The 15,608-nt window shown below is 42.1% G+C and overlaps 1 protein-coding gene and 1 long non-coding RNA gene across 3 annotated transcripts; one reads left to right on the plus strand and one right to left on the minus strand.

Annotated features, from left to right (window-relative positions):
- Window positions 1–209: 209 nt before the first annotated feature.
- Window positions 210–13,610, minus strand: LOC150038973 (serine/threonine-protein kinase Nek2-like). 2 transcript variants are annotated; one of them, XM_090328114.1, is made up of 8 exons: window positions 13,417–13,610; window positions 12,266–12,483; window positions 11,327–11,567; window positions 9,473–9,555; window positions 8,609–8,735; window positions 6,780–6,999; window positions 4,601–4,726; window positions 210–1,025 (listed from the first exon to the last, which is right to left on the minus strand). In XM_090328114.1, the coding sequence occupies exons 1-8, from the start codon at window positions 13,510–13,512 to the stop codon at window positions 826–828; spliced, it is 1,311 nt and encodes a 436-aa protein (XP_090184240.1). In that variant the 5' UTR covers window positions 13,513–13,610; the 3' UTR covers window positions 210–825. The 2 variants fall into 2 exon arrangements, with proteins under 2 accessions (XP_090184240.1, XP_090184239.1); XM_090328113.1 differs by having other exon boundaries at window positions 210–1,049.
- LOC150038974 (uncharacterized) lies at window positions 7,049–11,485 on the plus strand. The gene is made up of 3 exons (XR_016534567.1): window positions 7,049–7,173; window positions 9,221–9,309; window positions 11,399–11,485. It is a non-coding gene; the product is annotated as an uncharacterized LOC150038974 (long non-coding RNA).
- Window positions 13,611–15,608: the final 1,998 nt, after the last annotated feature.

The following is a 15,608-nucleotide window of genomic DNA, read 5'->3' on the forward strand; positions in this document are numbered from 1 at the left end:
CACTGGCTTCCCCACACTGGGTTCCAACAGCTCCTTCCCCAGTTATGACTTTGAAAACAATCCCAGTTCACTGGGAAGCTGGGACAGTTTAGGGCCATGAGCATACAAGGGTTCATGGTTAAAGAGACAAGTGGGAAGATGTCATCACAGCAAAACAGCATTAATCCATTCTTTCCCCAGTAACACCTTTACCAATATGAGACAAGAGGTATAGGAAAACTAAAGCACTCTTTTATTTGTTGGGAAAGAGGTTAAATGACAGCAAGTTCATATACTATTAATAGAATTAAAAAGGAATGAAATATGGACATCACAGTAATAAATTTCCAGAAAGGCAAATAGATTTAACCTATAATGGAATATGTATAAACAAGATGTTTTGGTAACTAGTGACCAATTTATATCCAGTTAAGGTTTTCTAAGTTTAAGCACATTTAAAATCAGACATACAATTGAAAACCAGCCATGATAGCTGAAAGCACATCACTCAGCCATTTAAAACATCTCAGCAAGTGCTACTCATGGCTATTTTCCTCTTCTAACATTATTTGCTCCCAAAATCTAGAATGTATGCCATCTCTAGTAGTAATCACAGGATTAAAAGCTCAACCACCCAAGGCAATATCACTCTTCTAGAGAGAGAAACTAAAGATGTGAACACCTTGTCCAACTATTGCTGAAAAGAGCAAAAGCCATTCCAAAATGTCACTGGCTACACAAAAGGGGTGTGGCTCACAGAACCGAGCATATAAAGCTACAGCAGCTAAATATACATCTTTAAAGGATGGCAATATTAAAAGATACCATGCTGGGCTCTGGGACGGGCTAGCGCATGCCCAGGATCTGTCTGCTTTTGAGTTGGTAAGTTTTCTCGATATCTGACAGGGCTTGTGCCCGCAGCTGGGCTGCATGGAGCCGCTTCTTCAGGTCCTTGCACTTGGACTTGGAGGTGAGCTGACTCTCCAACGCTTCGCTCCTCAAGTTCTCCTTACTTTCTCCACCAAAATGAACTTTCTTCTTCATTACTGAGGATGGAAGATCAAGCAGATCTTTAGAAAGAAAATGGGATTCGGATTACTTGAAAAGGCACTCAGTACCTACATACTTAACAAAAACTACTTAAGTCTTTTGTTCACATTTGAAATCTCAGGACCTGATTTGCTCCAGAACAGGTGGTTAGAGGAATGGAGGAACTGACAGAAATCACTCTATCTTTCTCTTTTCTTTTTGACATATGGTCTTACAATTTTGTCCAGACTGGTGTCACACTCATGACCTTCCCACTTCAGCCTACAGACTGGCTAGGATTACAGGCTTTATTACCAAACATTGGTACAATCTGCCTTTCAAACCACTGTGAAAATAATCTTGGAATATACAACATATTAAGGAATATTTGTTCCTTGGTTTGCTTCCTGAACAATCCACTATTCTCTGGAAGTTAAAGTGAGGGAGAGGGGCCACAATGCAACACTTTGGAAATCAGTGTAACTTGTCTGTGGTCTTGAAACCAAGTGTCCTAGGCAGGATACATGGCTTCTGGGAGAATAGAGAAGCAGAGGCCTTTCCCCTGGAGAAAACCTATGCTTTTGATCAAGTACTCAGTAGTACTTAGTTCAAAGTAGTTCAATTCACCAGAAACTTGCTCCAAAAGAAACCTTAACAAGTTCTGCGTGTGCGAGGCAGTCACATAACCAGAGCAGCAATGCCATCACTCACAGGACTCACAGATTACTCTAGAATCTTTGCAGTTTTTCTTCTGTACTCATTTAACGAGAACATGTTTAAATATTTGCTGAGCTCCTACTTCGGGCCATGGAGGAGACAGATCATAAACAAATAAACAACACAGACTGGGTTATCTAATAGTGACCTGGAAAACCATGATGGAGACAGGCCTGCTGGGTCACCAGGGTACAGAGAAGAGAGAGAGCCACTTAGATGAATCCTGAGCAAAGAGCCAATGAAGACGAGGAAGGAAGAAGCCAGGGGGCTATATAGATGGATGGCAAAAAGTGAGACAGCACCCAGGAATCCTGCCAGCCAGCAGCCCCCACTCCTCCCTTCACCACTGAGTCTGCTCCAAAGCCAACAGGATTGCTGCTGGATCTTAACTCCACAATCTCAGAGAGTGTGGGGGGTGGAGGAAGAGTGAAAGAGGTTATCCTGAGGCTTGAACTCAGGGCCTCAGTGCTGTCCCTGAGCTACCACTTGAACCATAGCTCCACTTCTGGCTTCTTTACTGGTTAATCACCAATGGGAATATCATGAACTTTCCAGTCCGGTTGGCTTTGAATCACAATGCTCAGATCTCAGCTCCTGAGTAGCCAGGATTACAGGCTTGAGCTACCAGTGCCTAGTTTTAACCTCACTTTATCTTATTAATGGGATAATTGTACAAAAAAGAAAAATTGTTTCTAACAAGAATGGTATCTCGTTCAATAGAAGAAAATGTATGTTAACTAAATAAAAGTCAGCTTTGGAAAAGATGTGGCTAAAGTTAGAGTCTACCCGAGCCATAAAATGGATGAGGCTGTTTCCAGTTTCCTGACTTCACACTGGCCTTCTCCCACTGCTGTTGCTCAGCTTGGAGCTCTGACAGGCTTAGTACTTGTAGAGCCCAATGCTCTAAAACATCTCTGCATCCTGAGCAGATTCCTGCAGCTCAAATATTTGCCAAGATTCATCCTCCCATTGGTAGATTCCTAGATTTTTCTGTCTCCCATACAGTGGAATATATCACCTACAGCTATTTTCATCCTTTGCTCAAAGATTATCAGACCAAGATGTAAATAAACAAACTAGAAGAGTCACCCCTAAAGAAGTCTTTGAGAACCCTCAGGATATAGAAAGGCAATATAAGCTTTTTCATCTAAGTATGCCATTTATGGGTAGCTGTGGAGTTGAAAAGAAGCAGAACTGAAGGGGGGGTACACATATATAATCCTATCTTCTTGGAAGACAGAAATGGGAGAATCATGGTTCAAAGGCCAGGTTAGGCAAAGTTAGTGAGAACCAATCTCCAAAATAAGCCAGGTGTGGTGCTACATACGTATAATCCCAGCTATTTAAGAGGCAGTGACAGGAGGAGTTCATTTTACAGCCACAGGGACAAAGTTTGTATCTGACAAATAAACTGAAAGCAAGATGAGCAGGGATATGGGTAGAGTGCTTGCAAGCTCAAGGCTCTGAGATCAAGTTTCAGTAGTGAAAAATCACCAGAATGATAAAGAGATACTTTAACAGATAGATACAGCTACGGTCCATGTGATCTTTTGCACCAGTTATTGCAATCAGTGCACTAACAAAATCTCTATCCCACTTGCAAAAGACTATTCCATTTACCAAATCCATAGACTGCCTCAATCATCTACTAAGAATGGAAAATGGCACCTTCACACTGCTGTCTATATGAAATAAAGGGAGCATCAGAAATTCCATTACAAACTCAGATGCTCAGCTCTGTAAAACTCAACCAAAGATTTTTTTCAAGTCAAATATTTCAGCCTGGCACTGGTGGCTCACCCCTGTAATCCTATCTACTCAGGAGGCTGAGATCTGAGGATCACAGTTCAAAGCGAAGTCTGTGAGATTCTTATCTCCAATTAAACACTAGAAAACTGAAGTGGCTCAAAGGGTAGGGGTGGTAGCCCTGAGCTGAAGAGCCAAGGGACAACAACCCAGGCCCAGAGTTCAAGCCCTACAACCAACAAAAAAAAAGTCATATACTTTGTGTCATAAAGAAATGAAGAGGAAAATTATTTCTGCACTTTACATTTCCCTAAATCCTGATGATGAGATAAAATGTTCACAGATTTTACTATGAAATAGAGAAAGCTCATTAAAAGATCCCCCGGTGCAGAGATAACCATACGTCAAGGGATGCTGCCTCTGGAAGGCAGCAACCGAGCAAGATGTCTACAAAAACCAGTCACTGAGTAAAGAAGATGCAGGACTGTGCATTAGATGGCTTAGCAAAGAGCAGAATGCATGTCTTTTCTGTAGCTGCCATACTTGGAAACATAAGAGGTCATGGTGTTAAAACACTAGGACTTTTGCTTGAAAATATACAGAAGAAAATAGAGGGTTTTTATCTTATTTTATTTTGGTCATCATGGGACTTGAATTCAGGGCCTGGGCACTATCCTAGAGCTCTTTGTGCTCAATGCTTGTGCTCTACCACTTTGAACCACAGCTCCACTTCCAGTTTTCTGGTACTTAAAAAGCCTTATCGACTTTCCTGTCCAGACTGGCTTTGAACCATGATCCTCAAGATCTCAGCCTCCAGAGTTGCTAGGATTACAGGTGTGAGCTGAGAATAGTTTGATCAAATCTACATTAGCTTTGAAGATGCTTTGTTGTTTTCAAAAAAAAAAAAAAAACCCTAAATTATCAGATAGCCTGATAAGGTATATAAAAGATAAAATCTGACTGCTCAAGTCTATGAATCTAGTAAGTCAGCCAACAGGCAAAAAGAATTTTATTTATAGTATATTGATTCCACAAAATACCTTAAAATTTGACTTTATAAAATACAAGACAAAGCCACCCAGAGAGCACCACGGTGTATAGCTGTCTAGCTCAGAGATGGCTGTCATACCTGGATGGCTTGCCAGAGACAGGAACCTGTGCTCCTTCAGTAAGCTGTAGTTCTTCATCAGGCTTTCTGCTCTGGCCAGTTTGTCTTCAGCTAGTCTCTCTCGGATGCAAAGTTCATGTTCCTTCTCTTCCAAAAGGGAATGGAAAAAGAAAGCAAAACATTAACGAGGAGCTTTGACCATAAAGCAATTTACATTACAACTAATCTTATCACTCAGACTAGCATGCCTGACCACAGATGAGTCATGCTTTGTGAACGATTTCTTGTGGATAGCCTGGGCAACCTGACTGAGGTAGTTTTTAATTTAGTGGTTGACTTAGCTGTCTTATGCTATCTTATGTTTACTTGTAAGGACTTGTTTAAGCAAATAGTTAGCTTTCACTAGGTCATGTTGTGTGAGAGGAATGCATGTGCAATAAAAAGTTCAAGCAATCTCTGCTTTCCACAGAAAACATGCAAAGCAAAATTTCAGGGCATCTCCTGGCCTCATAGGACAAGAGCACCTTCTGGAGCAATAGCAACACCCAAACAGGAGGGAAAAAAAAAACAAAAAACAAAACAAACTGGTAAGGAGCAGTTCTGCATATTTGTGACAAAGGCCACTATTTATTCATGGCCTAGAATTCAAAGAGTAGCTAAATTTCAGCTGCTGAATAAAATTACATAAGACGGGTAAGATATTAAGAACAGTTATGAGTATGAGTGTGTGTGTGTGTGTGCGTGTTTCCTTTTGACAGAAAAGTTACAAAAGCACAGGCTGTACCTAGTGAGTAGGCCTAGCTCAGCACTATACAATGTTTCATTATCGTTAGGAAATAAAATATCAATGAACACACAGGATGTTTTATACTTTTATACATTTTATACATGTCAGTAGAAAACCAGTTAGCAATGGGTATCTGGCTATGAGTGCAAAAGAGGATACATGGCCCATCTCTGTCTCTGAAGAGCGGTCTGGCGTGGCTATCTGTAATCCGACCTTGGTAGTGAAGAATATTGACTTCCAACATCAAAAGCTCATTTGTAAGCCAGGCATTGGTGGTTCACCCCTTATCTTAGCTACTCAGGGAGGCTGAGATCTGAGGACGGTGGTTCAAAGCCAGCCCTGGCAGCAAAGTCCATGAAACTCTTATCTCCAATTAACAACTAGAAAAGTGGGAAGTGGAGTGGTAGCTCAAAGTGGTAGACAGAGCACTAGCTTTAAGCAAAAAAGTTCAGGGACAACTGACAAAAAAAAAAAAAATCTAGTTAAGCCAAGTGCTATAATTCTAGTCACTCTGGAGGCTGAGATTTGAGAATCATGGTTTGACATCAGCTGGGGCAATGAAATCCTTAAAGACTTGGTCTCCACCTAACCAGCAAAAATCCAGACCTGAAGATAGTCTTGAATGGAAAAAATGGAGTACGAATATAAGGCCCTCAGTTTAAGCCTAAGTACCCGCCAAAGCAAACAAAAAAAGAATTACCTTCAATTCAGTTATTACTCATCAAGTTTATGTTAATAATATCTGTATTATCTATTAACCTAGACTATTTTGTACCTACATTCTCCATGGTTTGCACACTTGCAGTCCTGTGAACTGTGTGGCATGTTAAATCTAGAGCCTCCCTCTTTAGAAGATGAAACACATGGTTTTAATAACGCAGGTCAGAAAATGTAAAACTCTTGCTTTACAATGGAAAAGCTTTAATGATCAAAAACAAAATAACTATCATAAAGTATAATACTTCTCACGTAAGGGCCAGCACAATGAATGTTAACAACGTATAAGAACTAGTAACTGATTCTAGAGAAAGAAGTCCAACAGAAAGTTGGGCACAAAGAAAGCTAGGCACTGAAGGCTCATGCCTATAATCTTAGCTACTCAGGAGGCTGAAATCTGATGAGCCCAGCCAGGAAAGTCCCATGAGACTCTTCTCCAATTAACCTGTCAAAACCCTGAAGTGGAGCTATGGCTCCAAATGGTAGAGTGCTAGCCTTGAACAAAAGAGCTCACAGACAGCACCCAAGCACTGAGGCACGGAGTTCAAGCTCCACTACAGATAAAAAAAGTACTAGGAGGCTTCTGATTGAGTCTTGAGTAGATGCTTTGATTTCTGAGTACAGAACACACAGATGTAGATATACACTATTCTGCTGGAAAGATTCATGGACATTAGAACAACTGACACGACTTACTCTCCAGTCTTTCCTCACGGGCTTTGAGGGCACGCTCTCGCTCCTGCAACTGCATTTCCTTCAGCTTCAACTCACTCGGTACCGGGGTGGAATCCTGCAACTTTTCAGGCTCTCCTAATCGTCGCCCTCTCTTCTCAAGATTTTTTCTTTGCTCTTCTGCAACCAAGTCTGCTATCAAAGGATTCTCAAGAATGTCTTCAACGGAAGGTCGATGGTAATCCTGATTAAGAACATTCAGAGTACATCACAATGCAGAACAGAATCCCCATCCTAAGAGGGCAGTTACATAGAAGGGTTGATATACGACATGGCAAAAGAAAGGGCTTCTTTAGGGACAGATGTTTAAACATCTGGAAAAATAAGTTCACTAGCCTTAAGGGTCTGGGTCCTCAAGGTGAGATGCAGTTTCTCTTCTCTTCTCTCTCGCTTGTTTTTTCTGTTTGTTTTTTTCCCCTGCTGCCAGTCCTGGGGCTTGAACTCAGGGCCTAGCACTGTCCTTGAGTTTTCTCAAGACTAGCACTCTACCACTTGAACACAACAACAGTTCCAACTTTTTCTGTGTATGTGATACAGAGGAATTGAACCCAGGGCTTCATGCATGCTAGGCAAGTTCTACCACTAGGCCACAACCCAGTCTTTTTCTCCTTTTTATATAGGGGCTCAAACTCAGGGCCTGAGCCCTGTTCCTCAGCTTTTTACACTCCAGACTGGTGCTCTACCACTTTACTATTTGAACCACAGCTTCGTGTGTGTGTGTGTGTTTAACTGGACATGCAAGTCTTACAGGCTTCCTGTCTGGACTAGCTTCAAACATGATGCTTCCTGAGTAGTTAGAAGTACAGGCATGTACCCGACAGATGCAGATTCCAACTTAACTTTTCCCTTCTTTCATCACACCTTCGTAAGTTCCAGAAGTATCATGGCGGGCCGGGAGTTTGGCCTAGTGGTTAAAGTGCTTGCCTAGCATGCACGAAGACCCGGGTTCCATTCCTCGGTACCACATACATAGAAAAAAGCTGGAAGTGGTGCTGAGGCTCAAGTGGTAGAGCTCTAGCCTTGAGAAAGTCCAAGGACAGTGCTCAGGCCCTGAGCTCAAGCCCAGGACTGGGAAAAAAAAACTTTAGCAATACATAGTTGCATAATATGAATAAATATTTCCTGTGATATAAAAACAAAACTAAAACAGAAGTATCATGGCAATTCCGTGTTGGTCTTAGAGAACTGCTAGGACGTTGCAGGGAAGTACTCCCTGACATCTCAACTCTACTATCTCTTCCATCCCTGCAGCATTACCACCCTTCCTCACATGAGCCTATTCCCGGGATATCTTCTTTCTCCCCATGACCTCCCCCTCCCGCATCTCTCTATTCAAGTTATTTCTCTCTACTCAACTTGTCCCCTGGCCCTCTCTCTCCCTGTGATCTTTATAATTTCTCAATTAGAACTAAAGGCAAAATAGTATCAGATTTCTGGCCACTTCTTTATTATCTGCCACTATGAGGTAGGCAAGGAAAGGGAAACTGAGCATATGGAAACTTTTGCAATCGTTCCTTGCTCCTGACCATCTGCTTCGGCAACAGAGTGGGAGGAAAAAAGGGCAGAAGGCAGGTAGGCAAGGGGGCTCCATTTCCTGATTTACATATGCTGCCACGCGTGCTAACAGGGTATATTTAGCTAAGGAAGTTAATGTTTCTTCTCTTGTATTAATGAGTATAGTTAGCCAAGGAAACTATTCAATGTTTCTTCAGACTCTGCCACTCTACAAGAGAATATATACTTCAAAATTTAACAGATAAAAACCAGACAATATAAAATCTTATAACCTTTACCTTTAAATTTAACATCCTTGTAATTATGCCATTCAATTCATCAGAGTAACGATATGGAATTCTCCTAAATTTGCCTTCTCTGATCTTTCCAGCCAGTTCTTTTTGGTTAAAAGCTGTAAATGGAGGCCTGAGACAGGAAATGGAGAAGAAAAGAAGAAGCAATTAAAACTTAACAATGGAAACATACAGTACATAATAGGACATGGCTCAAAATCAAAAGCACAGCTTAAACACCAATGTGTATTTATGTTTGTACTGGGATTCTCTTCTATAACCAACTTTAGTAGTTCCTCACCACTGTCCCCATTGAGGACTGAATAGTTTTATTTGTGGATTGTCCCCTATTTTAAGGTACCTAGCAGGATCCATGGCCTCTAGTCAATAGCTACCAACAGCGCTCTCTGGTGGTGATAACAAAAAGTCTCCAGACAATGTTTAGAATGTCCCCATGAGAGCAAAATTGTTTTCCCATTCCCGGGAGAAAATCATTGTTCTACAGAATAGTTCCAAAAGGGAAAAAACTGAAAATTGGGAAGAATGGGAGTTCTTTCCTAATCTGGTCTCCAGACTTTTTCCCTTGATAATTGTTTCATTTCCTCTCTGCCACTACAGTAACCTTCATTACCTGCCCGACCTATGAACTCTCCCCATGGACTCAGCATCAGCCAAGATACTTAACAAATGAGGACTGAGTTTCACAGGTCAGTTTCCAGTTACATAATAGTGCTGGGTTTTTTTTAATCTCTTGGTTCTACTTTCAGACCTGAATATGTTTTTATTAGCATGGATGCTCAAAATGCTGAACCACTAAGAGTAACAGTTAGTTGTAAACCTTAACTGGAAATCAACCCACATCATACTTACATTAATGCACACAGTTCATACAGCAAACAACCCAATGACCAGATATCTGATTTCTCATTGTAAGACATGCGATTTATTTGTTCCTAGATGAAAAGAAAGGTGAGGGAGTGAAGGAGGTAAGACTTCATTTTGTTTTAAAGCTAAAAAAATTATACCTGAGCCAGGCTTGGTGGCTCATGCCTGTAATCCTAGCTACTTAAGAGGCTGAGATCTGAGGATCACAGTTCAAAGCCAGCCCAGGCACTAAAGACCATGAGACACTTATCTCCCAGTAACCTCTGAAAAATGGGAAGTGGCACTGTGGCTTAAGGGAGTAGGCCTTGAGATGAAGAGCTCAGGGACAGCGCACAGGCCCAGAGTTCAAGCCCCATGACCAATAAAAAAAAAAAAAAACTGCACCTGAGATCTGGTGCCTGTGCTCTTGCCTGTAATCCAGTTTCCTGGGAGGCTGAGATCTGAGTATCATGCCAACCTAGGCAAAAAAAATCTGTGAGACTCTCATCTCCAATTAATCAACAGAATATCAGAAGTGAGCAGTGGGTCAAAGTGGTAAAGACCTAGCTTTGAGTAAAGGAGCTCAGGGTCTAAATTCAAAAGAAAAAATTTCAGTGTAACTAAACATGTATCTAGCTTAAATTAAAATGAACAGGCAAGACTAACTGAATTACTCATTTATATATTATCTATTATACAGCAGTAATATATTCTCATTGCCTGCTTTAATGGTTTGCTTCTCTTTCATGCCTACCCTCATACTGGTCAACCAGACCCATTATTCCCAAGGAGCCCATTGGCAGCACTAAAATCTCCACAAGGCTAGATGTGACCCTAACAAGTGTCTGATAGCACACTTCTCAACAAGCAATGCCTTAGGGAAACAGATGGTCTAATTACAAGGGCAGAAGGAAAAGGAACAAAAGAACTGTACAGGTTTCAAATTTTCCAAGTACCCCTTCTGGATAATTTTCCTGTAAAGATTTTCTATGTGGAATATGATACAGTGAGAAAATGGCTCTGTCTAGCCATGTCTAATTTATTTTTTTTTTGCCATATCTAATTTTAGTCACAAAATTGTTAAGTTTATAAAGTTTTATATTGTTGTCAGATCTGTTAGCATAACTTATTTGGGAAACAGTTAAGAAATGACTGTATACTATGGAAGAAACTTCTTATCTGCTCAAACTCCATACACACACTGCTGCCCTTATTGATGAAAGCATTTTGAAAAATCATCAGACGATATTTAATGACACCCCAAACTTTGCTATACTCTTTGTCCTCGTAATTTTACGTTTATGACTATCTATAAGCCAAGGAAATAAGAAGGAAGGATAGTACATGCAAGGAGATATACAGCAGAGCTCCTTAGAATAGTGAGAAATGTTAGATACAAAATATCCAGCATTAGATACACTACCTAAGTAAAATGTGTAACACATTCAGGAAAGATAAAAACACTATGACTTGTAATCCCTAGCTAGTCAGAAGCTCAGATGTGAGGATTAAGGTTCAAAGCCAGCCTGGGCACAAAAAGACCTGAGAATCTTATTTCCAATTAACCTCTAGAAAAAACAGAAGTGGGGCTTGGCTCAAAGGTAGGGCAATAACCTTGAGCTGAAAAGCTCAGGGACAGTGCCCAAACCCAGGGGTAGGGCAATAGCCTTGAGCTGAAGAGCTCAGGGACAGCACCCAGGCCAAGTTCAAGTCCCATAACCCACAAAAAAAAAAACAAAAAAAACCCACTATGAGTAATTCCAGGCTGTTAGATTTACTAATCAAGCAAAACCCTAAATCCCTTGCGTTGGAACACTTAGCATTAGGATATTAAAAGTAGGTAAATCCTGAAATACTTACAGGAGACATGTAGTAAGGTGTGCCAACAAATGTTTTTGCAAAACTCGTATCATGATTTAATATCCTTGCTAGGCCAAAGTCTCCAAGCTTGACATTCTGCTTGCCATCCAGGAAGACATTGGCTGGTTTCAGATCGCGGTGCAGCACAGTGTGGCCGCCATCACTTCGTCGGTGACACTCCTTCAGGGCCAGTGTCAACTGAGTCATCACTCGAAGAACAAACTCTTCCTCTAAGTACTGCCTGAAACCAAAGCCAGTGTATAAATGTTACTTCAAATAAAAACATTACAGATATGGCTAAGGTCAATTATTTTGTTTTAAAAATGTACGAAGAGAAATAAATTATCTTTTTGTTTGTGTGGGGTTTTTTGTTTGCTTGCTGGTTTTAGAGTCTGGAACTTAGGGCCTGAGCACTGTCGTTGAGCTTTTGTGCTCAACTCTACCATTTGAACCACAGCTCCACTGCCAGGTTTTTTCATGGCTAACTGGAAATATAAGCCTCATAGACTTTCCTGCCTGGGCTGGCTTTGAACCATGATCCTTATATCCTAGCCTTCTGAATAGTTAGGATGACAGGCATGAGTCACCAGTGCCCCCCTTTACTTAACTTTTTGCTCACGGATGGTACTTTACCACTTGGCCAAATCTCCATTTCCAAATTTTTGCTAGTTAACTTTTAGATATGACTGCCCAGGCTGACTTCAAACATATATCCTTAGACCTCAGCCTCCTGAGTGCTAGGAGTGCAGATGTGAGCCACAGGTGCCCAGCAAATAGTTATCTTTACATAAATATGGCTATTGGTTTTCCAGTCATTTTCAGGGGTTCTGTATGTAGACAAGCCAAACAAACCTGCTTCCATATTACTATGTCCCTGATCCTAACACAAGATGCTTAACAGTAACAAACCTAGACCCATTTTAAAAAGACTGCATTTACCTTTCCTTGGTTCCTTTTGTAATTACACTAGCCAGGTCTCCTCCTTCGCAATATTCCATTACAATGTACAAGGTTGTGTTGGTTCGGTCAATAATTCGATCATAGTAACGAACAATGTTTGGATGTTTCAGTTCACGAAGCAAATTCACTTCAGAGACAAGCATCTGTTTCTCAGCTTCTGTCATGGAGCCATAATCAAGCTCTTTCCAAACTAATATCTGAAAAGAAAATTTCCAAGTTATAAGAACTTATGCTCAGAAACAATCAACGAAGTAGATAAAGGTTCCAAAATCGCATAAGTGCTACCTCTTATTTATTTATTTATTTACTTATTTAGTGGGTCAAGAGCTTGAACTCGACCTGGGCACTGTCCCGGGGCTCTTCAGCTCAAGGCCCCACCCCTTGAGCCAAGCCCCACTTCCCCTGAGTCAGGTTCTTTTGTGCCCAGGATGGCTCTGAACCTTAATCCTCAGATCTCAGCCTCTGGAAGTAGCTAGGATTACAGGCGTGAGCCACCACGCCCGGCTAAGTGACCTCCCTTTTAAACACATCCTCCACTCCAAAGTCATGATCGTGAAATTCAGTTCAATAAACTTTGTAAGTCCTCGACTTATTTCCTTAATCTTTCTCTAAACTTTAATAAGCAGTGAATGTCCAGGGCAGGGAGGTGCATGAAATATACCAGAGCTCTCCAAATCCCTACTCTCAATTTTTAGTGAGAAATAGGGGGTGGTACTGTGGTCAAAGGTAGTAACTGAGGAGGTCCAAGTCCCCTCTGCCTATTTCCGAGAACCTCAGTAAAGATCCGGCAGCGGCCAGGCAGCTTCCACTGCAATGTAACTTCCTGAACCAGATCTACATTTACTGGGAATCCACTTATCACAATAATAAGGAATTCATGTGAATGTAGAGGCTGTGGTGGTCCTGTCCCTTGTCCCCTTTAACAGAAGTTCACAGCGAGGTGCCTGCCACCTATGGAAGACACTAAGCAAGACACAACGGGTAAGAGAAAATATGGAAAAAGAATTAAGCATGAAAAGAAGCATCGGCGGGACGCGGAGGCAGGGGCCAGGTTGAGACTTCCGGGCCGCCGGGCCCGCAGCCCCGGGGGTGGGGGGAGCGCAGGGGCGGAGACTGGGCCGCGCGCTCACCTTGCCGTCGCTCTTCCTCCGGATCTTCTGGCAGCGGCCGTAGGAGCCGGTGCCGATGGTGTAGAGCACTTCATAGTCCTCCACCCGCGACGGCATGGCCGGGTCGCCTCCCGCGGCCGCTGAACCTCCGCCGCCGCCTGGCTGCAGCTACTCCCAGACCTCACCGACCCGAACCCCGGTCCTGGCCCAGTTTAACCGTCGCGGGCCCCGGCCTCGCAATCTATTGGCCGAAGGTGAGGCCGACACGCTTCTCTGATTGGCTAAGAAAAGAACACAGCGCCCGAGGTATCCTGGGAAGAGCGCGTCGCTAGGCAACCGCGTCGGGTCGGCGCCTGCTCCCGACCTCTAGAGAGAGGAGGGCGGAGCTAAACCCAAGGCCGGAGGGCGGGGCGAAAAAGCCTGGGTTCTGGGTTTGGGGTTGGGGGGCGCTTTGGTAGTAGGGTGGAAGTGTTTTTCTCCCCAGTTCTGACCCTCAGATGAGGTCCCTAAGGTAACTGGGGTCCATGAATCTCAGACTCTTTCTGACCTTTCCACGTTGACCTTAAAATACCCTACCCACACTTCTCTTGCACCTCTGCGCTCTCCCTCTCTCTCCCTCCCCCTCTCCCCCCCTCCACCTCCCCACTCTCCCCCCCCCACGTGGCTGACTTCCTGCGGAACCTGGGTGTGTCATTCACTTTATGTCCATCTACACAAACCTGAGAAACCAGGAAGTAATAGTATTTTTATTTCTCAAGGAAAAATAGAAGCACACTCTTGTTTCGTTGTCCAACAGACAAAAAATTAGCACTATTGTAAAAATAAGTTATTCACGGGAATTATTAAAAAACCTCCTTTCATTGCTAGATACTGAACACCACATTGGGCAACCTACAGAAAAGTGTAAAAACCTCATGGCAGAACAACAGGGCCCTGGTGTTTCAGAATATAGAAGGGAATATGGGAGTCCTAAAGCAGAAACAGTTAAGTGTTACCTTTAAGACTTCTATCAAACAAATTACTAAAAAAGACTGCCAGACACCTAAGGTGCCCAGCACATAATTTGTTGGCAGTACTTCATGAATTTCATGAATTGTAGCTTCCATGGAAACCAACTCACCTAGCTAAATGGAACAGTCTTATTTTTACCCAGGAGAGAAGTCCTAGAGCTCTTCAACCAGAGCTTGTCAGAGTATAATGTGTATTACCAGAAAGTGAATAATTTGGTAATGCATAAGTAGGTCAATTTTCTTTAAATATCTACTCAGTGTGGGATTAAAAGGAACCTGATGTTCTAGTAATAAGAACTACAAACCTATTACTTTGAAAATAATGTATTTCATGCACTGAGTATAGCATAATTGGAATTTCCAACCAGGAGAAATTTTAAATTAATAATCAAGGGCATCATCTTACCTCAAAGGAATAAGACTAGTTTGTATCTCATACGTTATGTAAGTGGCTAAAACTGGCTGGCTGAAATCATTTGCATTACGTATTTTTCCTTTCTTTACTTCCTTTCTTTTCTGTGTGTGTGTGTGTGTATGCATCTTACAATTACAATTCATGGAATTCTTTGGCTAGCCTACCCCAAATCTAGTTCTGAACCTTCACTGTCTGCTTTTCAGCTGTGCTCACACGTATGTACCAGTACTTGAGCTTGAATTAAAGTCAGGTATCGTGCTTTTTCTTGTCTTTTTTTTGTTCAAGGTTGGTGCTCTACCACTTGAGCACACCTGCACTTCTAGTTTTTTACTGGTTAATTGGAAACAAAAGCTTCATGGACTTTTCTGTCTGCGCAGGCTTTATTTGTTCTGTGATCCTTAGATCTCAGCCTCCTGAGTAGCAAAGATTAACAGGTGTGTTCCACGAGCAACTGGCCAGTCTTTCACTCTGCTCAAATTCAAAACACTTTTTCAGTTTCTCTTCATCCCAACGGCTATTCCTTCCATCATTTGATTTGTCTGGAATTCTATTTGTCCTCCCTCTTTCACCCCTTCCCCTACCTCAATCATATCTGTCCAGAGAACAAAACTTGTCTTGAAAGATTCCATTCCACCTTTGTTATCTCTACTCAGAGGAGTCTAACATAGTAAATTCCTCTCTCCACAGTGCCCTCAGATCCTGATGTACATGAAAGAACACACTTGTTTATCAATGATTTCACAGTAGCTAAACAAACTGTCTTGCAGCTAGTGTAAGTCCTGGAATAG

This window comes from Megascapheus bottae, unplaced genomic scaffold, assembly GCF_031878675.1.
Source record: "Megascapheus bottae isolate mThoBot1 unplaced genomic scaffold, mThoBot2.hap1 H_1, whole genome shotgun sequence".
Taxonomy (NCBI): Eukaryota; Metazoa; Chordata; class Mammalia; order Rodentia; family Geomyidae; genus Megascapheus; species Megascapheus bottae.